Source organism: Calliopsis andreniformis, chromosome 9 (assembly GCF_051401765.1).
Source record: "Calliopsis andreniformis isolate RMS-2024a chromosome 9, iyCalAndr_principal, whole genome shotgun sequence".
Classification (NCBI taxonomy): Eukaryota; Metazoa; Arthropoda; class Insecta; order Hymenoptera; family Andrenidae; genus Calliopsis; species Calliopsis andreniformis.
The window spans coordinates 20230751-20258747 of NC_135070.1; the positions used below are offsets into that span (position 1 = coordinate 20230751).

The following is a 27997-nucleotide window of genomic DNA, read 5'->3' on the forward strand; positions in this document are numbered from 1 at the left end:
CATTTTCTACAGTTTAAAGAGAATTAATGCCTCGAAATGGGCACGACTGCTACGAATCACTGGCTACTGTGGGTTTTGCTTTACCAAACGACGTTGTCTTCCCCAATTAAACGCTCTCAAAAACAGTCGTCGCCGTCGTCGAATCGCTTTAATTGTCGCCGATTACGCCGTTCCAGTCCGTACTCACCTTTCTCCAGCTTTATATTTTAATGATAGTGTTCCGTGTACGCCTGCCTGTTTATTGTAATAGAATCTCCGTGTACTCGCATCGCGCAACATGCAACGGATCACAAAGAGTAATTCCATTCTCGGCCGCCACCCTTTGATACTAACACGCGCGTAGATTCGCGTTATTTTCGTTCGTTTTATTAACGCTAATACACATTGAGCCAGTTGTAAATGCGATCGATCGGCCCGCGGTACATCATAAAACGAATCGACCTATTGACACGGTGGGCCCGTTAATGTAAATTGGGCTATTATAGCGTTCGTTGGCAGCAGCCAAATCGTTGCAGCTGCGACGAGCAGCCAGTGCATCCATTGTTCGGGGCCACCATTATGCCTGGAATAGATATATTTCAGAATTATTAGCTCGATTAAACAGTTCGTAAACTTTTGCGCTTTTCGAGATTTTACGCGACGCAGAATATAATACCGATGGAAATGTTCGAGGATAATTGACAGTGGAATAACCGAGGGAATATACAGAGAGCTCGGTGGAAGATCTCCTTAGAGAAATGTGTTCGATTCGTCAAGTACTAGTGCAACGAGCAATAATATTGCTCCAGCTGTAATTGGAAGCCCGAGCTCCGTGCGCCCCGTTTTCCATTCGACTTGTACGGCAAATTACGTGGCGCGTAGATATTGCGTTCCCTCGAAGGGAACAGGAGATTTCTCTAACAAGACATTTCCTGGGACATCAAAGGATGCATTCGGTGTCGTTCTTCATTAGGAAACGGAAAAAAGAGCATTTGACCGTCAAATGCGCAGCGGCTTTCCGCTGAGTCGCGTACAGGCTGATCGATTAATAAACGGCACTCGGTTAAACAAAAGTACCCCGCTGAGCAGTACCATACAGGTCGTTAGACCGGCTCGGTGGGTCGCGTGCGGCTAACTACGGCTCGACGCCATTGTCGCGGTACTATGGCTCACGGCTCGATAGTTTTACGAAGATAAAATCGAAAGGAGCGATCGTTCCTTCCTCTGGTACCCCGTCACACCTCCTTTCTCGAATAGCATTCGGGAAGAAAGTTCGTGTCTGGAGGGTTGTGAATGCTATACACAGACGAATCCCTTCTTCCACGTGGAACAACCTGCTGGATCTTAGCCGGATCCTTATCCGGCCCATAGATCTCTTTGCTAAGTCCGGAAGACGTCGTGCTCCGAGAGATCGGATCTCTCCACGGTAGGACGAGTTATCCAAGTATCGATCGCCGAATAAGACTACCGGTAGACGTTCACCGTTTACGACGCGTTCGTGTATCGTTGAATTTCCCTATGTCAATTGCTCGATCCGAAGTCGATGCGAGAACTTCCCGTATTTTCTCGCATTCGTACGACTGGAAATCGACGCTCTTACGAAAAATGTATACCGCGGTTCTTTACTTGGAATTTCAATTTCATTGTCAAGTGCACTGTGCTGCGGCAATAGGAATATTTTTCAGTTTAAAATGAATTCCATTTCAAAGAAAAACGTGAACAGAAGGAATTGCCATTGTTACAATATCTAGCGAGAGAAGCTTGTTGTGAAGTAGACTCTGTACTCGACTAGACTATAAAAGAGACACCGCCACATCGTATAACAATGTTGCGTCATGAACTTTCCTTTTTTCTGTAGAAGAAGCACTTCAACTACGATAACGCGTTATCACGATATCGCGGGATCTCTTATTGCCGGTAAACAGGTTCCGTGCAGCGCACCGTTTGCTCTGGCTTTGTTTATACAATCATCCATCATACTGCGAGTCGTTTTCTCCATTATACACCCCTTATCCGCCTTGGGCTGATCGCGCGTTTCCGCGATAACGCTTATCAAATGAAAAAGAAGAAGAGGAAAAAAGTAGAAAAACCCTACTGTAGTTGCGAATTCACAGCGGCTGTGAAGATAAACGATGTCTCTTGACGCTTGGCGAAAGTCTTTGGTTCGTCTCTAAACAAATGGAGATCTAAGCACTAGATTTCCAATGCAAGTGCAGTGGTATCAATACGGAAGCTCCCCTTTGTTACCGTGTTTACAGAAGCTTTTCTAAGCTAATCATTGCTTTTTGAAACAAAATAGATATCTGTTAACTAAGTTTCCGATATCGGTATATCGATGTTAATCTACTTATAGAGTCTCCAGGCGCCACTCAGGACAAGCGATTTCCCCCTTGTCTCACCTGAAATCCCCACTTTTTGATTATGAAATACTATTAACTGGTCTCAAGTAGTAGATTACATGCAATTAAGTTGTAAGGGGAGAAATTAAAGGGTTCTCAGGTGCAACCATAAAATTTTTTCCTACTGTACCTTGCTGGGCTCGCGTCTACTTTCCGTATAAACACTTTTCCTTTCGCGATCACAAGATCTGAAGAAAAAGCTCCCGGACAAAGGAGAGAGGCATCGAAGCATGGTACAAGCCAGCCGTTTGTTTACCCGCAAAGCACGTTGGTGAAGAAATACGGCGACAGGTCCCGAGACAAAGCCTAAAGAAAGAAAAAAAATAGAAGAAGCAAGAGATCCAAGGTCCGTGGTCGAACGATTGAATTGGCATGGGGTACACACACATACACACACACAGTCTTAAGTAGCCAGATAGTACGCGCTATTAATAATCCGTCAATGATGCACTTACGATATTCTAACAGAAAAAACTCCGTAGTAGAAACGCATCTTCATTGACCGGGGGACTAAGAAGTGCTGAATGATTTATAAATAGAGTTTACTATGCTATTTGGCGTTGCCCTCAAGTCCTACGGCAACAGAATAGGTCTTCGCGTTGCATCCACCTAAGAGCAGCCTGCATGTTTAGTCCCAGCAAATTCGGAAAAGCGCAAAGAAGCGATTGACAAATGGGAGATAGCCGAGGCGTAGTATCTTTTCGTCCGGGAGTGTAGGTCGTTCGACGGAGCCGCTCTCGTAGGGGCCTAAGTGCGCGCGCAGCCAGCGGCGTACGATCAGTCGTATGGTAGTCGTCAGCGAGGGCAGGCGCCCCCTCCGCGTCTCCCCCTGCGTGGCCCGCAGCGCGGCGCACCGTGTGTCGAGCCGAGCCGAGCCGAGCCGAGTCGGTCAATACTCCGGGCAACGCGGCGGTGAGAGCACACACGACGCTCGCCTCGTACTCGTGCACGCCGTCGCTCCACGTCGCTCGCGCGGACACAGATTCTCTCGTGTACTTCACGCAAGAAGCTCGCGTCACGAACGAACGAAGCACCCAGCGCCGATACGTCGCCGTTCCCGTTCTCTTCCTCGGCCACCGCTACTCGCGGATGGGACGTGCACGCGCGCACCGAGCTAACGGACACGCGTGACGAGCGAGCGCGCATCGGTCCGTATCGCTGGTTACACGCGAGATAGGCCGCGGTGTCCAGCGCTGCCTCCTCCTGCGTTCCTCGGCCCGAACCAGTCGCCGTACTCGCCGTACTCGCCGTGTGCCTCCTCCTCCTCCTCCTACGCTTCAGCGCTCGAACGATGCGAGCCTGCTCCGTGGGAGAGCCGTGAGGGAACCGCGAGGGAGGCGACGCGACACGCGCGAGACCGGCCGCGACGTGCGAGACGAACTTCTTCGCGCGGTTCCTCGTTTCACGCGGACAGTGGGTGAATTCCGTGCGACGAGGCGGTTCGACCAGGATCTACGAGGTGGGACTTGGTCCAGAAGCTACGTGCCTGAACGACCACCCTCAACGATGCATCCTGAAGCGTGATGGACAAGCTCGCGTCCGCAGCCACCAACTTCCAGCTACGCCTCGCCGGCATACTCATGGATACGTGGATATTCTTCCTGTTCGTCGCCATTGCCGGTGAGTCTTGCACCCTTTCCCTTCTATTTTTAATCGCGTTCTCGCCTTTCTCCCTCTCTCTCTGGATCCCATCGATCTCGGTGCTCCGAAATCACCGATCGATCATCTTCTCGCGAGCCTTCTGTCGCGCCGTTTCGGCTTATCGATTGGACGCGGTGCTGGCAGCGTGACTTGGTCCGCGTGCTGTCACTCGACGTGTCAATACGCATTACGTATGCACAACAGGCACGTGCGGCACGCCGAGTAAGTGCGTCGTATCTGTGCCATGGCTGAGAGACTCGGTTCATTCAAGACATCGGGGAGGGAGGGGAGTAATCGACGCCACTTTCGTTCTCTTAGCTCGCGCGGATATACTCCGCTTTTGGTGCGTTTCAAGGCTCCCGGTGCGAGCAGCATGACCGAGCCTTCGAGGAATCGACGAGCCGAGAGTAGTCCCCCCGTTGTGTTCCTCTCGATCGCCCCCTTCGCCCCGATTACCTTCGGGAGAAGTTGTTTGCTCTCGCTTCTGTCCGAGGACTTGCAGGGTAGGCGCCACCGAGTACAAGCCTCTCGGACAGTGCACAGTGTCGTAGGGAAGCACGGCTGTACAATGCCAGATGGCTGACATCCTCTCCGATGAGCAGACGGGGATCAGGGAAGTCCCTTTCTTCGTCTTTCTTCGTCTTTCTTCGTCCTTCTTCCTTCGTCTAACCCTCTTGTTGCCCCCGTCTTGCCCCCTCACGCTTCCACTTGGATTCTCGATCCATCAGTCCCTGGGCACGTTACAACCTTCTATTTCAACACATTCGGACGGATTCGTCTTCTCCTCGTCACTCCTTTCTCCGCCCATCCTTTTCCTTACTGCACGCTCCTCCTCGTCTTCCTGCTACTATGACTCTTTCTTCCTCACAGCCGGTTTTACTTGTAATCCACCACCGTCCCGTCTGTCCTTTCTCGTCGTATCTTCGGTCCGTGCAGTCAACCACCCTTGTATACGCTCGTCTAGTAGGTCGCTGGACACAGAATGTTCCTCGTTTTCCTGCTTCTATTGCCTCGTTCGGATTCGTTCTGGCAGATCGAACTGCCCGATTATTGAGGTTGTAGAATGGGACGCGGCGAGAAGAACGAAATAAGATTTAATCTTGGAAGATATCAGGGGGATAAGTTGTATATGGGGTGTTTGGAATTTGTAGGTTGAGGGTGCAGCGGAATTCGTTAACTCTTCGTAACGCTTTAATGACCGGAAACGTAGTAGTAGACTTCTTATCGACAAAGAGGTTTATTGACCAGAGGTCTATTAATTGACTTCCTTCTTATCGTTACGCAAATGAGATGGTTGGTAGAACGTAGTACGTAGTCCACTTTATTCGTAATTGTTCAAGTGTTACGGTATTCAGTTTTTATTGAGATCTGTCTTGGCTGATTCAAGTAATCACATGCTCTCGGCATAAAATTAATCCCGAGTTTGATTTATTAATACTGTTGATTGTGCTGGTGATATACTTGCCATAATTGCAAACAGTATTTTTAGACAAGTTCAAGATCTACACAGTTCTGAGCGGGACAGCCACAAAGGATATCCTCCATAGAATCTTATTTATAGCCACGAAGTACGTAAAACAGAAACATCGTAGATCGCTCCTAGCCTACCCGATTTGTCTTCCATCATCGCAGTCTCTGTAATTGCCCTCGCCGATCGCGATCGATCAGTGTTCCATCGCGATACTCGATTTCAAAAACGATCGAACAGCTTGTGCACGGTTGGTCGCTTTCTCCCGCGGGTCTCTCCGTAAATGGCATCGACGCGACGCTCCTTTTCTGCGTTCGCTCGGCTCGAGAGGCTCCCGCTAAAAGCGCCATTCCTTTGACGCAACCAAGTCCGATTTAGAGGATTTCGCGTGAAAAAGGGTGGCCCTGGGCTGCTGCACTCGTCCCGTCACGATAAATACGCGGAACCTCGGCAGAAACTCGAGTGGAGAAAAAGCGGAACACTGTATCCAGGAAGCTCTGGCGCCGTCGTATTCAATGGACGTAAACGACAAGTACTCCGTCGTTTCGCGGTTTATTTCATCGTTGCCCCAGATGGAAACGAAGTTTTCCGCGTGTCCCCTCTCCCATAGCTGTTCCTCCGTGACAGCTCGTCCCTTTTAGGAATCACAGCTGAATCGAAATCTTTCGCGTTCGCAAAATCGCCTCGGTCGATCCTCGAATAGACGTTTTCATCTCGGTGAGCTCATCAAACAGAAACGCGTCCTACTCGAACATTAAAGCACCCGTTCGAGTTCGTTCGAGTTCGTTCTCGCCACTCGAAATGGAACAGAGCGGATAAGCAGCTCGTTGATTCCGCTCGCCTCCTCGTTGCCGCGCAAATGTGTATCGCATTCTTTCGCCGATGGTTCTCCCGTTACACCAATCGGCCGACTCGCTGATAGGCTTCCGCCTTCGCTTGTTTACGCCGATATTGGTTTTCATTCATCAAACGTTTACGACCTCGTAACGAATCAATTACCGGTTGCCCACCGACTCCTTCGCGGTGCATTCGAGCCTTGATCCTCCGTCTCAAGATTGTATCATACATTATTCATCGCTCAACGGAACTATCGTTCGATGCATTTTATTCGCGTTTATTCACGTTTGCCGTGCCTTTGTACTCCGACGAAGAGGGACCTCTCCGCGTATTTATCTGCTTCATCGTATCCGTTTCAACGTTTTCCAGTTCGTAAGAGCGCCGTCGTTCTGTAATACAAATTATCTCGGAGGATAAGGAATGCGATACAATGGAGTCGATAGGAAGCAATTTCCTTTCGACCTCCCGCGGGAATTCCTTTATTCGATTATTATTTGATTCGCCCGAGGAATACTATCTTACGAGGAGTGCTTGTGACCTGGGAGAATGCCGTTTTTATTGAAAGTGAGGGAGAAATATGGGTGACTGTCGTGGATGTGGAAAACTTGTTTTCCTTTTAATCTATTGCTTTTTGTTGAGGCGAGAGGAGTTATTGGATAATAGAACTTGTGACTTAAATTGGTGATTATTAGCTATTTAAGGAGGTCTACCATTTCTCCATTCTCACCATTCTTGGTTCTGCCCCTAATTCGTATCGCGAGTGTGGCTCATTATAAACTAAGCGGATAAAATAGCTAGGAAAATCCTTTGAAATTTCTACCGCACAGGTAGGTACTCTTGGACTTGTTTACGACCATCAACTTCGAACTTCCAACCCAGTTTCATTGGAAAGCGCACAGTTCGTTTTCTTCTTTCAACGGGCCATTCCATCAATTCTATTATTACTGGTGAAGTTCGAAGTTCGAAAACGTCGCGCGAAATTTCTGAGGCTGTCCAACTTATTCGCTCCATCTCGAGAACCAGCGTCTGCTCGAAGGCAGCTATCAGCGACTGGTTCCGCCAGCCAGGCTCCCTCTTTCTGTTTCATTATCCGTACAAGCGATACTTCATACCTGACTCGCGTACGATCCAGGAATTCTCATTACCTTTTCGCGGCACGGGCACATTCTTCAGGTGTCAAATAAAATTCGCGAGCGTCTTTCTTGCAGAGCAGCTTAACAAAGATCTACTCGGTGAGCGTGGGATGACGTTGCCTCTCGCTGTATCGCGTCCGTCGAGATGAATTAAGAAAGTCCAGCTCGCGGGGCTATGATAATTCGTTATCTTTGTTGGCCGCCTCTAATCCGTCCGCATCTCGCGTCGCTCTTGACTTTGACTCTCGAACCGAAGTTTACTGCAGCTCCTCCTCCCTATTGTTCCGTGTAACCTCGTCGCCTCGCGTAATAATCGCGTCAAACTTTAAAGTGCCCGAAACAATTAGGCGCCTCGTTATCTGCGACGCTCAGCTGCCTCCGGAAAGTGATTCTCTATGGTTCAAGAGTCGCGAAGCTCCTTCAAATACCGAGCCATTCTCCCATTCTCTATTGCTAGCGTTTCAGAGGTTTCGAGGCCGCGACTCGACGCTGATCCTTACTTCCGACCGCGGAAGAGGGCCCACGAGGGTCGTGAATAAAAAAGAAAACAGGGGGGAAGCTCGATCGACCGTATTGGGGCGCGCGTTGGTGGTCAGGGTCGGCGGTTCTTAAGATTTTTCGCGATACACGAGGTGGGTCGTCTTGGCAACGAAGTCGCATGATTCCACGGGGTCTCTGGTGCCAGCTACATCGACCGTTGTAACGAAATCGAGGGAGCAAGGGAAACGGAGACAGGCAGGGTGAAATTGGGGGGCAGGGGGTGGGAAGGGGGAAGAGAGAGGAGGAGAGACAGGTCTGAGTTTGTTGGGGTAAACGAGAGAGCTGGGAGCACCTGGGAGAGGTAGGTAGGTGAGCCAAGGTTTCTGGCAAGCTACGCGAACCTTGTCGGTAGACAGCCGTGCATCTCATCCAGTAGGTATCCCTCGGAACGCGAGGAGGAGCAGGTGTTCCGTGCGATACACGCTTTGTCCTCTAGCTTTTTATTCTTACCTACCTGAATTTCTACGCGAAATCCACCCTCCACGGACAGTAGTATGGACAGATGTGTTCTGTACGCCCGTAAGCTCGCTCTCTTTTTTCTCTCGCCTGCGCCGCCACTAAACATACCCCGCGGGGACCAGTTTCTCTTCGTTTTTGCTCGCATACCTGCGGGAGGAGAGGACTTTTTCTCTTTGCGGCTCGGCCCGCGATACGAAATCGAGGAAGAATCGTTTCGGACACAGTCGCGTACCTGAACCGAGCTTTGCTCCAGCGAACCCTTTGAATCGGGCATGACGAGTCTCGGTGAAATCGAGAATACCTGGCGAACGTGGGAGGAAAGCCGAAAGTCAAATATAATAGCGGTCCTCTCTGTCCTACCCTCTTTCTCTCTGGCTTTTCCGCTTTATTTGAAATCGATCTCCGCTATCCGGCCACGAGATACCCATATCCGATTCGACGAGCGCCAGGCCCGCGTATCGAATGGCGGAATGCTTTTTCCGTGCTTGTCGTATAAACGTTCCGCTGCCGTTGTCGAGGATTTCGCCCGGTCATCGCGAACAACCGGCGCGCAAAGCCGCCGCTTCGCATGCATTCCCCGAGCTTGTTATCGAGGATCTAAAACATGTTTGATCTCATTCCCTTCGCCCTGCCGCTAGCCCGCCTAATCGAATTAACTTCTGTATCGTGTGTGTCGGTCGCGTGTCCGTTTATCGATTTCTATTCTTCCCTCCCTTCCCTTCCTTCCCTTCCTTCCCTTCCTTTCGCTTGCGTGTTGCCCGCTGGAACCGCGAACTTGTATGTGCGTTGGCGAAGGAATCGCATTTGGGAAATTTGTGGCTGTACAATGATTAACGAGCTAAAGAAACACTACGAGCGCCGTTCGGAGCTGGAATTCGCATATTTTGAAGTAGGATGGCGCTCGATTGTGTTCCGTTCGAGGTTTGAAGGTACGGTTAGCTTTTGTTACATGTACAGTCGCTTGCAGGTAGAGTGAAATATAGAATCGCCTTCACGCTGCTATGAATTCTCATTGCTGTCTTCATTGCTTTTCGTTCTGCTAAACCTGACAAGGTGTGGGCACACGGAAGATTGACTGGGATGCTGTGTCATAATTCAGTTGCATTTCGGTAATGACGGTTTGTCGTGTGGCTAGTAACCACTCCGATTCTCATTCTTTTTCGATCACTCTACAGTTTTTTTCTGGTGTTGGTGAAATAGAAAGCGAAGCACCGCTAATAAATCATGACTCAGAAACGTGTCTATTTCAGGATGAGTTTTCTCGCAGTTAGTGTCCTGAATGCCATTGATCCCAAATTTTCAAATATTTAAATTTTCAAATATTTGAATTTTCAAATATTTGAATGTTCAAATATTTGAATTTTCAAAAATTTGAATTTTCAAATATTTAAATTTTCAAATATTTAAATTTTCACATATTTAACTTTTCAAATATTTAAATTTCCGAATTCTATTTGCTTCTATTTCTGTAGTTCAAACTAAGGAACAACCTTCTACCTTCTTACAAATAGCTTTGCACGTGAATTCAAAAAACGTGACTATAAACCAAGGCACCTCTGTACATCGATCAAATTTTCTTTCATTTCAACCCTCAATTTTGCCTTAACGCGACCGGAAAACTTCAATCCGAGGCGAACCCCTTAGGGTATTTCTCGGAATCAAAAGCAACTTGGCACGGTTTTCCTGCTGTCACGGTCTAAAAAGCTGCACGAAAGAAAAGTCGCGACAGTGGAGGGAAAAAATAGCTTTCCAATCTCGTAGTTTCGCGTGCGATTTTAAGCACGAACGTGGTCGACGTCGCACATCGCCCAGAACGAAAGAATGCATTTCCCCGTGCCTGCGATGCGACGGCTGTGAAATTGCATCGACGCTACTTTTGTCCGCGCGTGGAAGAGCACGTACTTCCTATTCGCAAAATTCTCGCGCGTAGAAACGCTGCAGTTTCGCCCATCCACGTTCTTCCTCGAGCACCCGCGCAACCTTCAGGAAACCTCTGATCTCCCGCAACTTTCATCCCAGTCCTCACCCTTGCATACATACAGGCAGCGATGTCGAATGGGGTAGTTCACACGGTGATGTAAGAAACCGCTCCATTGCCCGCTCCGCCGGAATCAGTTTAATTTCACGCAGTGACTGGTTGTCTCGCCACTCGAAACAATTTTTTATGCTTTTCTTACTGCACGATTCAGGAGGTAGAAAGAACAAACAACGTAGTTGAAAACTTGCATTTTCCGACATCGTTGTTACACATTTCTTTGGAGTTTGTGTACAAGACGCAGCTAGAATGGTGAAAGATAAACGCGATTCGAAGTTAGTTTGATCCTGTTTGGCGAGTTTACGTACCTACGCTAATGCCTCGTTAAGTGATCGTTAAATACGTCGCAGCGCGATCACTTAAGGAGGGATTAGCATGCGTGGTCGTTCTAGGAGGTTCACGAAATAGGTTGAAGTTCGAGAGGCGTTCCAGAAACGATCTTCCAGCGATCTGAATGCAATCAATTGACCTTTTCCTGATTTAAAATCTGCAATGGAGTTGACGTTGAAATCCCACCTTTTGGATGGACAGGAATATCGACAGATTGAACCGAAATAGCCCGTAGGGCTCGTCGACGCGATGCGACAAGCGAAAGAATGAATTGATCGTCCAAGAAAAGTAATCGTCGTTATGGAGACTGGTGAATGTAGTCCAGGGAATATTCGTGCCAGCCGAAATTAAGAATGGAGCTGTCCAAGGGTGGGGGCGGCTTCATCGCGCTCAAAAGATACTGAATTCTATCCGTTCTCTGGTCGACGCGACACGACGCGCTTCTTGGCTCACAAAGAGTCGCCGGAAGAATATAGGTCGAGCCGTAAGGGCGTCTTAAGGCGCATACCGACGACGCTTCGCTCTATTGAAATGCACACACTCCTGGCTAGAAGAGACTTAAGTTAAAGCGTCTTATGCGCCCGGGAATCGATCGCACTTGACTCCCCCTCGTGGTGTACACGCACCACTGCATAGAGCTCGAAATGAATCTGGGTCGCCGAGGGACAACGATCGACCACCGCGGGTTATTATCGAGAAACGAACAGTCGAAGCTCGCGTAAATTCCCTCCTCCCCTTTCATCTGTCTATCTATCTCTCCCTCCACAGTTCCCCCTCTTTTTTGTTACCCGAACGAGCCTTCCGCTCATCTTTGCAATCGATGCAGGTGACTCACGGCAAGAGATGCAAGTTTGGCTTGCTTGCGGTCGCGCCAGCGATCTCTAACAACAGCTTAGCTTATGGATTACAGACGTCGCGATCAGCTTGCTTCACTTACGTACACAGGAGTCTGTCGGATCAGCTTGAACAGGCCTTGGGAGCCTCGAACATTGGCCGCCGTTAAATCCTGCTGCAACGAGATGCAGTTCTCCTTAACGTTAGCGCCGCAGCTTAGCCTCGCTGCCTCGAATCGCAGTTGCTCCTTCTGTAGACGGGAGTTCACGACTTTGCGGGTTGCACTGTGCGCCGGGCGAAACTTCGGGACGCGAGCGTTGATCTGGGGATTCTGCCATCTCGATTTTCCCACGAAATTCCGCGTCGCCGCGAGCAACGCGATTTCGAAACGGGAACGAATGCGCATTGGGAATGTTCGGCGTGCTCAGCCACGCGTATTTGCCAGCTATTTGACATCTTTTCGCTGTCGTTAATAGATGAATTTATACGAGACCGAATCGTCGGGAATCAAAATGCTCAATAGTTAGCCATTTCTCGTTCATGTGGCGAAATCGATGTTGGAATATCCAGTAGATAAATAACATATAAAAGTAAAATAGTGTATATTAACTAGTTATGCGTCAGCTTGATAGTAGATAATAGGAATTTTGACATATATGGAACATTTCAATGCTAACTTTGTGGACATCCATATTCTCCGATTGCTACGCCACACTTTATCAGACTACCCTACATTCGCATTATTATTATACATGAACCCCAGGGATAAATTTTGCATCAACGCTCTATACAAAACTGTCATAAACGTTTACTGTCTGCAAGCACAGATTCAGAGATATCTTTCATATCGCCACTTATCGTACAGCTTCTCAATATTCCTCCTAAACAACTAATCGTCATCCTCTCATCGCAAAACATTTATGTCGGCTAAATTTGTCTATCAGAAACTCGAGACACCCGTATATTAAATTGGAGCCGAAGCAGCATGATTAACCGTTCCAGTTTGCGGTCGCGCATCTGGACGTATCGGGTGGCGGTATTTGCGGTAACGTTCCGCTCAGTCCTCGCAGCTCGATCTTCTCGCAGGGAATTTGAAGAAGCGGTCACGGTGTCACGGTGTCTCGTTCGCGATCATTCCGTCGCTTTTGCATCGCAGCGTAACGACGTTACCGTCATGGCTGGTAGTTTCGCGACGAGCAACGAGCGTCGAGCAACCATTTTAACACGACCGACCGGTTTGAAAACGGTGAACTCCGACTGAGGGAAGGGATGCAGCGGTAGGGGGTGGAATTGAATTTCTAGTAACGTCGATGGGCAGGCAAGTTCGCGCCGCGGCTTAAAATTCGTGTCGACGCCACCGTTTGGCTCTCGTGTTTCGCCCGGTGTCGACGAAATGGATCGCAGTTTCGGGTGTCGCTCGGCATACGCGCGTGTGTTGGCTGTATGTACAGAGGGGATTGGTAACCGAGTTACTCGGTGCAGCGCGCTTACCGGTGATACGAATTACAGGCTTGCAGCTCGCATAGACGTGCACCGCGTGTATATTACCTCGTTAACGTGGGCCCCGAACTTCGACGTTATCGCCTCGCGTCAGACAACGACTCACCAGACTTCCTTCCTTTTCTTTCCTCGGAAAAGCTCATTCGAGGAATTTTATTCTCCTCTTTCCTGTCGTTTCTTCATAAAGAATTACTTTCCTCTCGGTTGTGCCAATAGCGGGGCTGCGTTGTACAGGGATTTCTAAATATTGGGTCAGGCCAGAGCCCTTTTGTAAGTGAAGATAAAAGACATCGTTAGATGAAAAACGTGTGCTGTTTGCCGAGCTCTATCTGATGCACCTACTACATGGCATTCTTTTGTTTCGATGAAATTTTCAGAATTGACTGGGTGCAGTTTGCGACGAGCGTTGGTATGTTCTCTCCTGAACAACGTTTCATCTGGCTAATATTTTTCCTCTTTATTTAAGGGCGCAGTATACTTATTAAAAGGGTCCTCAGTATGCATACAAGCACTTTATATTTCAAAAGAGTCTTTTTACGACGCATTCCCTCTTTCCCACCCACTTCCGGTGATCCCCTCGCACCCTATACGTTCGATAGATCCCCATCTGCATTTACCTAATTAATGAGAATATTAATTAACAATAACAACGACGAACGCGCAGGGGTCGTAACTCAATTAGTCGGTCCAACGCGCTCGCCTAGCCGCGGTAATACAAACCAGGTCTCCGCGTCTTGGAACACGCGAACGGCATGCACATTACCCTGTTACCGTGTCCCCGAAGTTACTGCGAGCAACTCGCGACACGAGACACGTACAGGGGGAAAGTTGTGAGCGGGCCGCGGCCCCGTATTTCTTACCGTTAAACAATAACACGATGAATTACCACCCGTGATTATTGTAGACCTGCGATAACCCAGCGGGCTGCTCGCCCCCGTTGCAGCTCGCGAGTAATTTCAATTGCGAAAGTTGACGCGGCTCCACAGCACGGCGGTTCCCGAGCGAATTTCCTGGTCGTGACTGGCGAGCAAGTTTCGCCACCAGGGAATATCGAGAGAGTGATTTGAAGCTGCCGCACGGCGGAGACGCGGTGAAAAAGCGTTCTCGTTTGCGTTCGGAGCGCGTTTGGAAGCACGCCGAGGTCGTAGGCCGAGCACCTCTACCCAGCATTCGCCATGATGCGACGGTGATAAGTCAAAGCGAAGAAATACGAGTTCCCAGTGAGTTTTTCTCTCGTTCCTTCTGCCGTTAGTGAGCTGAAACAGCTCAGCGGGAACATCGATCGGCCTGCTGTAAGAAGGGGCTACCGTAGACGGTCTAGTTAGTATATAGTGTCATTTACATATTATACACGACGCATAAAGTAGCGTCGGAGACCAGGCTACTCGTTTCATTTTCCAAGCTGCTTTATGCGCATCCTTGGCCAGACGGGTTCCCTGCTATGTAGCGCGCGTCTACTAGCGACGAGTGATCATCTCACACCAGCGAGTACAATGGGAATGGTGTACTAACGCGAGTCGCGCTTCCTACAGGATCCTACAGCATTAGCGTGTGTCAGGTAAATGGGGATACAAGAATCAAGTAGGCACTGTGCTATAGTAGACAGGGCTTCTTGTACGAATGACACCTAACATACTGTGTTCGGTGCTCCTAAAAGGAGAGTTGACTTTCCAATCACAAATCATGCCCCATATGGGGTCAGTGGTTCTTGTAACACTCTGCTCTCTCTCTTCCCTTTTCATAAATTGGAATCTGGTCTCCTTCGCGAGCTCTAGACACGTTTGACATTGAATTTCATTTGTCGAGTGATTCGATTCGCGCGTCACGTTCCTTGAGGGTGTCATCTCGAGCACGTAACGACTTTAACTCTCGACGAGTCTCTTTTCCGCTCGTCTCGCGCGAGTATCCTTGGGTTAGGGGTCGAAAGAAAGAAGCGCGAGGAAACGAGCCGCGAAGCCACGGGATTATTCTTCCTCTCGGACGTTTTATTAACGATCGCGTCAAAGACGGTTCTCGGAGCGGGTGTCTCAAAGTAACGGCGAGTGCGCCGGTGATAAGAGAGCGCGAGGGTGAGCCAGGAATAGCGGCAGGTCGTCGTCTGTGGCAAGAGTCCCACGGAACACTCGAGACGAGACCGTCGTCGACTCGCAAGCGGGACCGGAAGCGAGTGCCACTATAGCGTTCGCGAGTGCCGTCGGCAGCCAGTCCACTCAGACCTCCTCTTTTCTACTCTTTTCTACTCTTTTCTACTCTTTTCGCCCGCTTTCCACTTTTTTCGCTTTCTTCTCGGAACGGGGCTTTCTCGCGAGAGCTCCTCCACGATCACGCGATTACATTGTGAACTGTTCGTCCCGTCGTTTTGCGGGTCAGGCCGGCGAAAATGCGAGGCGAATTTTACGCAAGGGTGCTACTGCAAATAGCTCCATTAAGGCTACTTTTTATTGACACGAGTTCACAACTGATTCTACCCGTGAGGTCACCTCGGGGCGAGTGCTCTTACACTTTGCATTTGCGACAGAACGATTTAGACGAATTCTAAATCTTAAGGTAAAAATGGGAATTATTTATAGGACATAAACGGAACATGAATTTTAGAATTCCAGGAGAAAGACGGAAGGAACAGATTTAGATTTCGGGATGGTAGCGTTTACCCAAGCTATCAAGTCGATTCTTTTCCTCTCGTTTGACTATAACAAAATTCAAGAAAGGGCACAGGCACTGCAATCTCGTCTCCTTTTCCATCGTTCGCCATATCTTCTGCGACTTTATCTATCCGTGTTTCCTTTCCTTCTCGTCTTTCTGTCCACGTTCTCTGTTCTGTTCTGTATTTCTCCGCCCTGGTATCTTCGCATCGCCCTCGACTCCATATATATCTGCGTACGTGTACACATGCACGTCGTGATCGTGCACTAGATTCGTGGCTTCCGTGTTTCCTAGATTCTGAACTGTGTTTATTCGCAGACGATCGGAATATTCGTGGCGAATATTCGGTAGAAACGACATGGATGGGGAAAATGTTAAAGGATGCTATATGGAAGATTGAAATACCGCTCCTTTCGTTCGATATCCCCTCTTTTTTTGCTATTTATCAATCACCGACTGGTCCAATTAATAAATTCTTCACTTCGACGATGAGAGTATCAAGTATCGATTTGCATGTTATACGATGCGCTTTCAACGAGTCCGGCATTCATATCCTTGCAAGCTCAAAGAGCGACGAGCCGTTACGCTATTAAAACGCAATAAAAGTGGTACACTCGGCGCTTTATTCTAGCGCGATTCAGCGAAGAAATTAATGGGCCGCTGCTGTTGCCGCGGTAAAACTTTCGGCAGATCGTTGAACGCGAAGCAAGTGTGTTTCCAAAAACTGGAGAAGTCATTAACGTGACTACGGCTGAAGTTACAAGGTGGAATCCCTGTTGTGCAACGCTCACAGGGACTTTTCAACTCCCCCCATAAATCGACCCTCTGAAATTCCCCTAGGGATTTACCGACGCGTCGGGTTTACTCGTAATTTTCAGGACCGAGTACGAACCTTTAGACCGAAACACAGTGCCTGTGAGCAAAGACCAATTGAATTTTCGAGGACGACTCGATTCGAGTGCCGTCACGCTTCGCATGTTTCACCTTCTGCTAATAAAGAGATTAAGACCGGTACTCGCGAGTGAAACTGGTCGTCGGTTGGACCTCGTGTGCTCGCTCTCTGTTGCAAAGCGGCTTCTGTCGCCACTGCATTATGCATTCCGTAAGTTTGAAATGGTTGCAACGACGCGGCCTCAACAAATAACACCGTCGGTTATATTTCTGACGACGCGTGTCCCTCGATACACAGCCGTCCTATGAAAATTTAATACGGGCGAATGTATTACAGGAACGAGCTTCTGAGTTTTCCACGGAACTATGATAACGACCAGCCACCGCCCCTGGTAAACGTTTTATCATACATCGAGTTTAACCTAAGTACGTCTCTTCAACTCGAATTCCCTCGCTCGAACGTGCTTTTCCGATCAACCTTACGAAGCATATTAAAAAAGTTTTTGCCTTGGAATTCGACGCGAACAGCTTTCAATCGGGATCCCCTCCTTCCGACTTGATGTATCCCCTAATTAAAAAATTCCATAGAATACCCAACTTCCGATCCGTTGAGCTGTGATTTTGATTTCGACCCTACAAAGACTCGCAGCCGAGATACGTTCTTGTCTGGCAAGAAGAGTATTTTACTCTTGTAACTGGTGTATTTTAATTACAGTGATTCCCTATTTAATGCCGGGTTTTTACCCCTTTTAATTGACTAAAAGTTTCCACCCTGTCCTTTATTTAGGATCAATCTTGCTAGTTCCCAAGTGTTCCTTCTTGTCTCTAGATAAATAGTACGTATTACCAACAGTATCGATCTAAAATTTTGTTCTCAACAAAATATAACCATCTAAAAAATGTAATTTCGGTGAGAGTATAGCAGCATTTTCCAAACTTTAATAACATTTTTCCAACACATGTAACTTCTCGCCGACGACAAAATGCTCGGAAGATATTATCGATAACGTGTAATACTTATAGACAAAAAATTGAGTTAGCTCAAGATATGACAAGACTGGCACTCTTCTTGGAAGTTGAAACGACTTCCCCTACTCCCGTAGACTCTGCACGAAGTAGGCCATCCATCACTAAAAGTGTTCACTGGAACTTCGACTTTGTCTTCCCTAGAACTTGAAGTACGTACTGTTCCCCGCGTGTTATCATTCACAATAAAAGTGAAACTCGAAAAGCAGCCGCAGCGCGAAAGGTACGCAAAGGAGCTCGTCAGAAACGACGAGCTCTTCAGCAATTCAGTACTTAATTGAGCGAGCACCGACGAGCGGAAATCGGCACAGATTCAAAAGTCCCCCCAGGTGCTTTAATTTCGCGGCTTTCAAGCGCACAGGGTCGATAATGAACGCGGCAGCGGGGTGGGGACATATCGGGACGGCGAGACAAGTACAAAACGGAGCTACCTAGTGGCACCATTATCCACGGAGATCTGCGGAATCGCATCTCGAAACGGAACAAGAGACGCCGCCGCGAAATGAACTTTGCCGCGGATTTAGCGGAGCAGTCGTAGTTAAATTAGCTTCATTGGAACATGGCGTAATTTTACGACGCGTTGTGATCTCCAGAAGAGTCATTACCAGACCCTCCTTTTCTTCGCGACTAATCAATTATTATGGCTCTTTAAGTCTCCTAAGGGATCCTCCTTTCCTAGCCTTTTTCCTTGCTTCTATTCTTTCGGATGACGCCCGAGAGCTGAGACAGACGGTCCTTGGGATTACTCGCGTCATTTAATGCTTCGTTAATTGCTTGTTCGAAGCCGCGGCGGTTGTATTACGCCCGCACGGGATTGCGCGAGTGTGCCCCTGGTAATAGTACGTGTCAAGAGTGCACGGGCTCGTAGGTGTGTTGGATGACGAGACGACGGAGTGTGTCATCGCCGCTTCTGATTCTCGCTCCAGTTTCCGCCTCGCGCTCCTTCCTATACTGCATTTGCTCAGCCCTCGCGACATCTGTCCAATATCTGCCCGACGATTCGCTCCTCGCCCCCTTTCTCCGGCCTTCGTCTATTTTCTCATTTCCATTCGATTCATAATTCACGCCCAGACGAGGATCTAACTACGGCGTCGACAACGGTAACGCACGTCGATCCTTCTCTCCGCGAGCCGTGCTTCAACCCTCGCGCCTCTTTCGAATCGATTTCAGCCGCGATTCCACTTGGAGGTCCTGGAACTCGAGGTTCGTCTAAAATTGACGAGGCTGCTTATGGAATTAATCGTGGATTTGGGTCCGGGAGAGCGATACAGCGGTTAAGGCGGAGGTCCGCCTTTCAGCTCCCGTCCAATTAACTTTCTCAGAGAGACGGAACGGCTTCTCGGGGTTCCAGCAGGTACACGTCCCCGTTTCGTTATGAATACTTCATCCGGCGGAGTGTTCAGCATTCAAGCCGGAAAAACAAATATCCGGCCGGTGGAATCCGGTGTCTCGGTATTCCGTGAGGGATGCTCCACGAAGAAACTCCATTTCTCGAGATGGATATACAGGGAGACGGGGGGGATAGACCTCTCTCCCCTTCGTCATTCCGCATTCCGTGCATCGGGACGGATTAAGTTTGTGCACGAGCGCAGACTGCGGCTCTTAAATTGCGCTGATCCTGCCCAGAGACTGTCTCTTCTTCAACGAGTGGCTGCCTGCGTCGAACCCTTCCGGGGTCTTTGCTGGACCTCTGCCTTTTCACTACGGAGACCAACGCGTCTCGAGAATTAGATCAAACCGCAACGAGGAAGCCTCGTTAGGACCGGTCACTCGCGTGGTCCACTTAGCTTTACGAGAAGGCACATGTAAACACGCTTCCGACTTGCCTTCCAGCTTTCAATGCAGGCTCGAGGCCCGCTGGCCCGCGTGCATTTAGATGCGACCGCCGCTGGTAACGAGCCTTCTTATGAATAAAGTATCCTCCGTGTCTGCCGATGCTGATAAATTTAGGTGCCTCCGCCTTATGGCCACTAGGCGCCTGTAGCTAGCTTTCGTCTTCGGCCATTTATCCTCTTAGAGCGGGGAACCGTGAAAGGAAATATGCTGGATTAATTGGTTCGATGATGAGCTATAATTTGATGGGATCAATTATGTAATGAGCCGTCGTTATAGCTCTAACGAAGAGTAATGATTCGCGCACGTAGTCCATCGACGTAATAGGGTGCTGATAATGATGACTTAATATTATTCATTAATCGATGATTACGTTCATCGATGTAACTGGCCTGTACACCGAAAATGTCCCTTCTTCGCTCTTAGCCATCTATCATTGTTTAAAATCGTTACTCTTCGGGCCGTTCGATGGGTAGAGAGAATATCGTAGCCGAGTGAGAAAACTGTCACAAGCTGGAAACGTAACGTGAAATAAAAGTTGAATATTTTTTAGTCGTGACATTTTTCTCGCTGGCGTCGCGATATAGGGACTATCAATTTTAGTTCTGTTTGCTTCGAGCTATATAATACTTTCGAAAGTTCCTCATACTTCAATCATCCTACTGAAAATATCATTTTCAGGGTATTGAAAGTTAATTAGAAGTTTGAAAGTACCCATTTCCGTCTTATCTATCTCATAACTAGAATGCAAGCTCATAAAAAGCATATATTTCCTTGAGCTTTTATTAAGAGAAATGACATTTCGCACACACCTGCCCCATAATCGTTGAACGAAACATTGCGATGCTCCATTTTTCGTGAAACAAGCGGGGAACGTTGCAGCAGCTGCGATTCTCGTCAGCAGCGGGGCGCGTATTATCAGTCGAATGCCTCCGCGTCCTGAAAATTAAATCAGACCTCGACAAGACCTCGTTAAGACCCGGTGCTTGCTCGCGCCTGCTCCATGCCGCGTGCACACTGTGCAACGTGTATTACATTAATCTTTTGCATCGTATCGGTGCCACTGAGTTGCAAATGCAGAAATGCACCGTCCCTGGAGATGTGTTTGCATCGAGTTACAAAGGTGCACGATGCGTTTCGAAGGCAAGCAACTTTTCTGGCCGTCTTTCACTCCTCGAAAACGTGCACGGAATGCCGAACACGGGTCTCCTATTAACAGGGATGCTACCGCTGCATGCATTAAGTCTTGCATTCCGTGTCAAGGTTTCGAGTTACTCCGAAACAAGGGAGAGGGGCGTCTCGTAGAGAATTCGCGCAGTTCGGGAATCGAACATGGCTGGAGCTGTGCTCCGGGGGGATTGTCACTCGCATATCATTTGAATACACACGAACAAATGTTGTCGCATAATAAGCTATCCATAACACCATGTATAGCTCCTATCGCTGAGGTTTTCTCCTATTCCGAAGATGTCGGGTCGATAAACCAACATCAGTATATTAAATATGGATGAATTAGCCTCTTTATCCCTTTTATCAAAATCATTGGAATGAGTACAGAAGACTTCAAAGCTTCTACTTCTTCATTTCTGGATCGAATTTCTTTAAAGATGCTTTTATACTCGGCTGCGAGACGTGAAAGTATAAGTGGTCTTTTCCCTTGAAAATTTTCTTAGAGGATTTCCAAAACCTAGGAATCACAGTATTTATCTAGAAAAATTACATGGGGCTCGCCAGACATGGTTTGGCCATCGTCGTAATACAGCATAGAATGAACGACACCAAATCCACCCCAGTGGAACTTAGTCGGGATACACAAAGAGAAGCACATTCCGCGTGCCTTCGTTGCGCTAGAGTCGCGTTCTCGCGAGAATGCTCGCTGAGCATGCCGTGAAATTGATTAAGATCATGGCACAACTCGCAACTCGGCTGACATTAAATTACTTTGCCAAGAATCTCGAGGAGCAATGGGATGCGCTCGCCGTTCCAAAAATACTTGCTTGAATGTATACTCGCGAATCCACGGAAACGCTAATGGCATTCGCGACGACGATAAGAGCGGCAACTTTTGTTGCGAACGCACTTGTATTTTCTGGCATTATCGTTCCGCCATTGCGATACGATTTCGCTACCCTCCACCACCCTCCCCCACCCTCCCTACGGCCATTTTGCGGCACAATAGAGAGGGATATTTTATTTCGCCGTGGATAGGACCCCCTTTTGACGTATTTTCCGTCTTGCCAGTCACGTCCATCGCGGCACCGTGGTTGCCCACCCTCTGTAACAGTCGTCTGGATATTACCCGGTGATTGCGAGCTTTTCACCGAAAGCCTTCGCCGGCTGGAAATTAAATCAAGCCTCAACGAGGTCTCGTTAGGGCGGGTCGGACACCCTGGGCCGGGATATTCGCCTCCTCTGATCTATTCGTACGCCTTTTATAGACGAGCACCCACAGAGGGTGTTCTTGAAATGGATGGCTGCATTTCCCAAAATATTCCACAAAGGCGAGTGGATATCGGCATGGAAATGCTACCTCTTCGAATTTTACGATCACTTTTTCTTCGCCACTGCATTTCCGTAATGGGGTCTGTTGACTAAAATAGCACCTTGTAACAGTTCTGTAATTATGGAGTTCCAGGAAATAGGTTATTTGATAATAAATTCCGATTTTAGATCCTTACAGGATCTGAAAGTGTCTGTGACATATTGACGCTACATTTGTGTATAATAAATTCAGAATTACGAAAAAGGAATTTTGCTTAATTATTTTGTAATTCCCACTTTTCCATACAGTCCAATTGCGCCACTCCATGTTTTTTCGTAATTGCATCTTCTTAGAAAAAAGGTATTTCTCGTTCCATAGTCGTCCTTGTTTTAGTTCTATCAGGAATTACGACCGACGGAAGAGTATTTTTAAAGGTATGCTTGAAGCAAAACCACGAGAACTCCCAGGTATTCTTCTGGAACTCCGGTGGTCATAAAGAACGAGCGTAACTTAGGGGAGGAAACGTTTCTAGTTCCTGTGCCCGCGAAACGTTGCTTCAATCTTAAGTTGAACAGCGGGTCGCGCTGTCCAAAAGTTTGGTCACCAGTTTCAGGAATACCGGGTATATACGTTTTCCGCGATGGACAAAATGCTTCCGTTAAAACGGTCCACTTCTTCCTGGCCTGTTAGCTCGCATCTGTTGCTGCGTTCGTGTTGGAACGAATAAATCGCGAATACGGTATTGATTTTGCGCACGAAGCGCTGGCTGAAGAGAGGAAGACGAAGCGACAGCTGGAATAAAGCGACCCGCCCTCCCCTCCGCGGCTCCGTCCTCGCTGTTAATCGGTTTACTTTCAGAAAAAACAGGAATTTACATACGTCCCGAGGCATTCGAGTCGCTTTTTGCGGGGCCTGGCCGCTTTTCCCCGGGTCGCTGAATTATACAAGTCGCGAGAAGCTGAAGCGCGGTTCGCGAAGCGTTGCGCAAAGATTTACATTGCTCCCTTTCTCCCCCCCGCGGCTTCGCTGTCTGTGCCTCGTGAATCGCGTGACACGGAGCTTAACCCTCTCTTCTTCGCGGCGATTTCCTCGGAGAACCAGGGCACCGCTGTCGAGCGTCGTCGATTCGAGACAAAAGAGCGCGGTTAAAGTGCTCTCTGCGTAGGAGGAGTCGCGTCTTCGCGAACTCGAAACCTTTGGCAGGACACATCGAACAAGAGGGAAGACGTTTCCTTTCGCACGACATTGTCTTTTACGCTCTGCCGACCTCGTGGCCGTGTGACACCTGAGCGTTTGATACCACGGAGATTCTGCTTCAAGTTTGTTCTTCTTTCACTTTTTTAAATCATGCTTTTAAATCATTTCGAATATATGAAGTCATGTTCTTACATGAAATAATCCTGTAAAATGTTTATCTTATAATGGCTTACGGTCTGTTCATCTTTTCGGCATCCCAAAGATTTGCAAGCAGGTCACGGTTTATGACTGCAATACAACGAAATCTTTAGTCGTCACGTACAAATCGTAAACTAATATAAGCAATGTCTCATAGTTGAACTTGCAGAAACTACGGGAGAGTCTAACTTCATCCCCAGCCCCTGCACTCTTATTTCTCCAGCTGCGGCACGACCTAAGTCACGCCTCACTTCCTACAGCACACTATTTAAATTAACTCACTAGAAAAGTTCGTAGCGCTTATTGAAACGAAATTCTGTTATTTTTATTTATAATTTCCTCTTAGAAATTCCATTCTTTTGGAACCTCCTTATTCTATAAACTGTACTGCTCGCATCGTAGCACTCGTAATCCGACAAAAAGGCGATGAAAGGATCCAGAAACTGTCGGGGACAGTACTCGCGAGGCTCGAGGGTGAGAGGTGACTTACGGTCGCAGAAGCCCCGAGGTCGACGGGACAGCATCTAAGGAAAGGGAGTTGTAACACGATTCGAGTCGTACAGCACGATCTGCTGAAGCAGCAGAGGAAGATCCTGGGTTTGCCGATAACTGACAAGGACCAGCTAGCTCGTTGTCAGCATCTTCCTCATCCATCGCGGCCCTGCGTCCCTTCGTTTCTCCTTCCCCTCGACGGAAACAAACGTAAGGGCGGCAGCAGGGTCGCGGCTCAGAGGCTACCACCTGCTTCCTTGCTTCTTCGTAATGCTGATGAAGCGTCTACCCGTCAATTAAATGCGATTTCGTCGGCAATTAGTGGACTTACCGTCGACCTTCCGACTTCTTGCTGGAAGCTCGCGTTTTTATGCCCAGCCGTTCCTCTCTATGGTACTTCGTTAGATTCTTTCTATCGGCCTTCCGCGGCTTTTAATGACCCAGCCATTTGTTCATTTTGGCGGAGAAGCAATTATAGTGATCTCCGCGTTGAAAAAGTCTAGCTGAAAAAGTGGTACACGGGTAATGTGGGTAATCCATTGTCTTTCATTCAGCTTGCAGTTGTACGCTCCAGATTCTGCGAGTAGATCTGTCTCCATTCGACGTAAAGTTCTAGCCACTTCGCTGGTAGAAATGTCAGATGGACAAGGAGATTTAGCACGGAGATCTCTTTGACTAACACTCACAAATACATTTAATGACTACTCTACCGAACGGCGCTAGAACGTACCTCCTTCAACTCTTCACAAACTACTCTATAACTTTAACTCTTGAACAAACTCTATTAAATTCTCTAGTGCCACACTAACGACTCGTTGCTGTGAAAACTATCTAACTCTAATCGGCTCTGTGTCCAAATCTCGGTGATGTTTCATCTGATCTCGCATTATACTCCTCGTACACATCTCCGCTAATCCAGAATCCTTAACAGCCAGTCATTCCGCTGTCAGTTTTCAGCTGGTACGTTCACATTAGAAAATGTTGAGATACTTGGGAGAATATATTAAAAATTCTGACCGATAGATTAACGAAAAAATTTCACTTTTTTGTCAATACAAGCTTTCATATGTTAACATTATACATTTTGTAATTCTTTCAACGTTTCTACATTTCGAGCAAATGCAGCTTGTTCTAACAATAAAACCTCTGAGCGAGGGTGTAAGTACTTGAATCCTCTCTGCACAATTTCAAGTACTCATCCTCCAAGTTCTCTCTCGCGAAAAATTTCTCGCATCCTCATTTCCCTCGTTTTCCCCTCTATACATGACGGTAATTTCAACGAAGTGTACTGAGTCTGACGCAGCTTGATTACCAGTTCGCAGATTCGCTATCGAGTTTACGCTATCAATGGCGCAGCACTATGCTGCCGATCGGTACACATACATTGGCGATGAGTATAAATCGCGCTCAGACCGCAGTTAACCCGAATAACCGAGCGCTGACTATAGATCGGCTCGTAAAACCGCGCGTGGCGTTGTGCGCGTTCGTCGCTGCGAATAAACGCGTGTGAACCCTGCATCGGCACGCGAGTATTCCACGTACGCGATAGCAGACTCGTAAAGCGACATTGCGAAAAATTGCAACTATCCGCAGTCTCTTTTGTGGAAACTTACGTGCGGGCCGACCGCCGCGGAAATAACTTTTCCATATTCCGGAAGGTGTGTCTTGCCAACCTATGGGCTATACTTTATACGCGTCCCGATGCTCCTCGACTAAGCCTGGATGCATTTTCCTAGCATGGCAACTTTATCGTAACACGTGTCTCCGTGCATCGAATTTGATATGCTTGAAGCTCAGACTCAGGGTAATGGTGCAAGGTCTTGCTCCAAATTTTATCGAACAGGCTATTCTACTTTGATGAATTCGATTCCTTTGTTTCTGCTTGCACTTCAGAACACTGCCTTTTAAGGTTCCTTTGATGCTCCTCTTTGAAGGTTTCAAGACCTTGTCCTTCTTCTTCTCTTCGCTTACGAACAATTTGACCTAGACAGAGAATTCTAAATTGCAACCGTGTTACAAAATAGGTTTCAATAGGTTCCTTGACACGCGCAGTTGTGCCATCCTTGTATCTGCTTATGATTTATCATTTATGAGGTCCCCCTTCACGGACACCTTCCTCCACCCCTCTCACGATGACATCATACCGCCTGGGGGAGCATCCCCTAATCTCAAAACCAGGGCTTTAGAATTCTACTCCTGTTAGTCATAGTAGTTGCTTTTGAATATCACTTTTATATCAGATTATATAAATTTGATATTAAATAGGAACGTAATCAAGGTAAAATAAATGAAATTGCTTTAAACCGTATTAACGAAAGCAATTTACACATTGGGGAGCCTCATACTCGGAAAAATATTCTCTAGCTTTTAATCTGAAATGAATTGAACGTTAAAACTGTTTGGAACTTTTTCTACAAATTAAATCCACTATGAGTATTCGACAGAGTATAGACCACGGCAGGGCGTAATCGCATATCTCCCTTGCTTCATAAGAAGCTGTCACTAATTGATACTACCACACGGTAATTAAAGTGTTAAATAAATTGGACGTATGTAGCAATAGTAAGTACAGGTGTACGATAAAAAGTAAAGTATCCCATTAATCTGCAAATCAGTGAATACCGCTTTTCACGGCAATTTAACACCGCGACTCGTCCATTCGCGTCGCTTTAATATCGCTCACCGACACTCTCCTGTCCTGCTTACACGGATATCGCGACCGTAATGAAACTGCTGGACAGTGTCGGGGTGATGAACGAGAATAAATCGTCGTGTCGGCTCCGCGTTTCGGCCAAAGTATTTCAACTCTTCCGTCGCGCGTAGGAGCGACAGGAGGCGTACATCAATCGGAAGGGGATGTTCCAGTGGTTATTCGTCGGTATCTCTTTGCAATTCTGCTCAGCACGATTTAGCTACCGGAATCCTCTTACCGCTGTCGTGCCATTGTCCGACGTGAAACCCGGTTGGATCGTTTCCGGTGTCGGTGGTCGGAACGCGGGGAATGCCTGCATCGACTTAATAACACCGATGCGTGTCGATTCTGTATTCAAATTGGGCGAAGGAGAAGGCGTGTCGTGTGGCGGGTTTGCAGGAACGTCGACCAGTCTCTTGAGCTCGTTCAAATAACGTTTCTCGTAACTACGTTACACGCCCTGGCCCTTTCTTCTCTTTGTCGCTCTGTCTCGCTTCGCGCTGCTCGAAGAAAATTGATCGAGCAATTACGCGAACTCTCCTGGCTACTTCTGGACCGTTTATCGGATTATCGGTGGACGGTCGGAGGTCGTCGGCCCCGACTTACCTCGCTCCCCCTCCCCCGCTGGGGAAAATAATCGAAACAGAGATACGGGAAGGAGCGCGAAATCGCATCGATCGCGACACGACTGAATAACCCGCATTCGCCAAGCCGATGTGCCAACCTTAGCGTAAAACGGCCGCTCGACCGTGTAAGCTGGCATTGGAACCGCGTACTCTTGCTCGTTCCGCTGGAACCGATGATCGATCACGCTTTCCAGCGCCGTATTGCTGTCCCAGCCGCGATAAAGCGTGTTGTATATCACCGGGAAAGCCGCAACGCGAATTCTGCACGCGTTCCTCGTAATCGGACACCTTGCGGGTCACGATACTTCTGAATCTATCGAAAGACCGCCGCGCAATGTATAGTTTAAGCAAAAACAGTTAGTCGCCGAAGACCAGCGTGTCCCCCATTATGATTCGTGCCGAGCGTAATTCAGCCTCTGCGTGCACCAGGAGACAGGGGGTGGAACGCTAGGGGTAGTCAAACGGAGTGAACGTGCAAGTAAATGGAATGGTGAGAATGGTCGATTGGAGCGAATATCCAAATGGTATTATGGGGGTGTTTAAGCGGTGCGATAGGGGCTGCTAAACGGAATAATAGGGATTGCTACAGAGGATGGTGGGGAGAGTTAAAGGGAATGAAGCAGGTGATAAAGTGGAGTGGTGAAACTATATGTGTAGAGCGATGAAATACTGAAAGAGAGGTCGATGGAAATAGTATGAATAGCGTTGAGTGGCCAGGTGATTTTTGAATTGGAATCTCGTATGCTACACTCGATGAAAGGG

At 48.0% G+C, this 27997-nt stretch overlaps 1 protein-coding gene and 1 long non-coding RNA gene across 3 annotated transcripts in view; one reads left to right on the forward strand and one right to left on the reverse strand.

The window, feature by feature from the left end:
- Positions 1-239: 239 nt before the first annotated feature.
- On the reverse strand, positions 240-3060 carry LOC143183356 (uncharacterized). Its single transcript, XR_013002588.1, has 3 exons — positions 2834-3060; positions 2509-2684; positions 240-562 (listed from the first exon to the last, which is right to left on the reverse strand). It is a non-coding gene; the product is annotated as an uncharacterized LOC143183356 (long non-coding RNA).
- A 529-nt stretch (positions 3061-3589) lies between these two features.
- Positions 3590-27997, forward strand: part of Dtn (transmembrane protein 132C dtn) — a 59928-nt gene continuing 35520 nt past the window's right edge. For both annotated transcript variants that reach the window (XM_076383921.1, XM_076383922.1), the window contains exon 1: positions 3590-3998. In XM_076383921.1, coding sequence (XP_076240036.1) covers positions 3902-3998 — 97 coding nt within the window. In that variant the 5' untranslated portion in view covers positions 3590-3901. The remainder of the gene's footprint in view (positions 3999-27997) is intronic.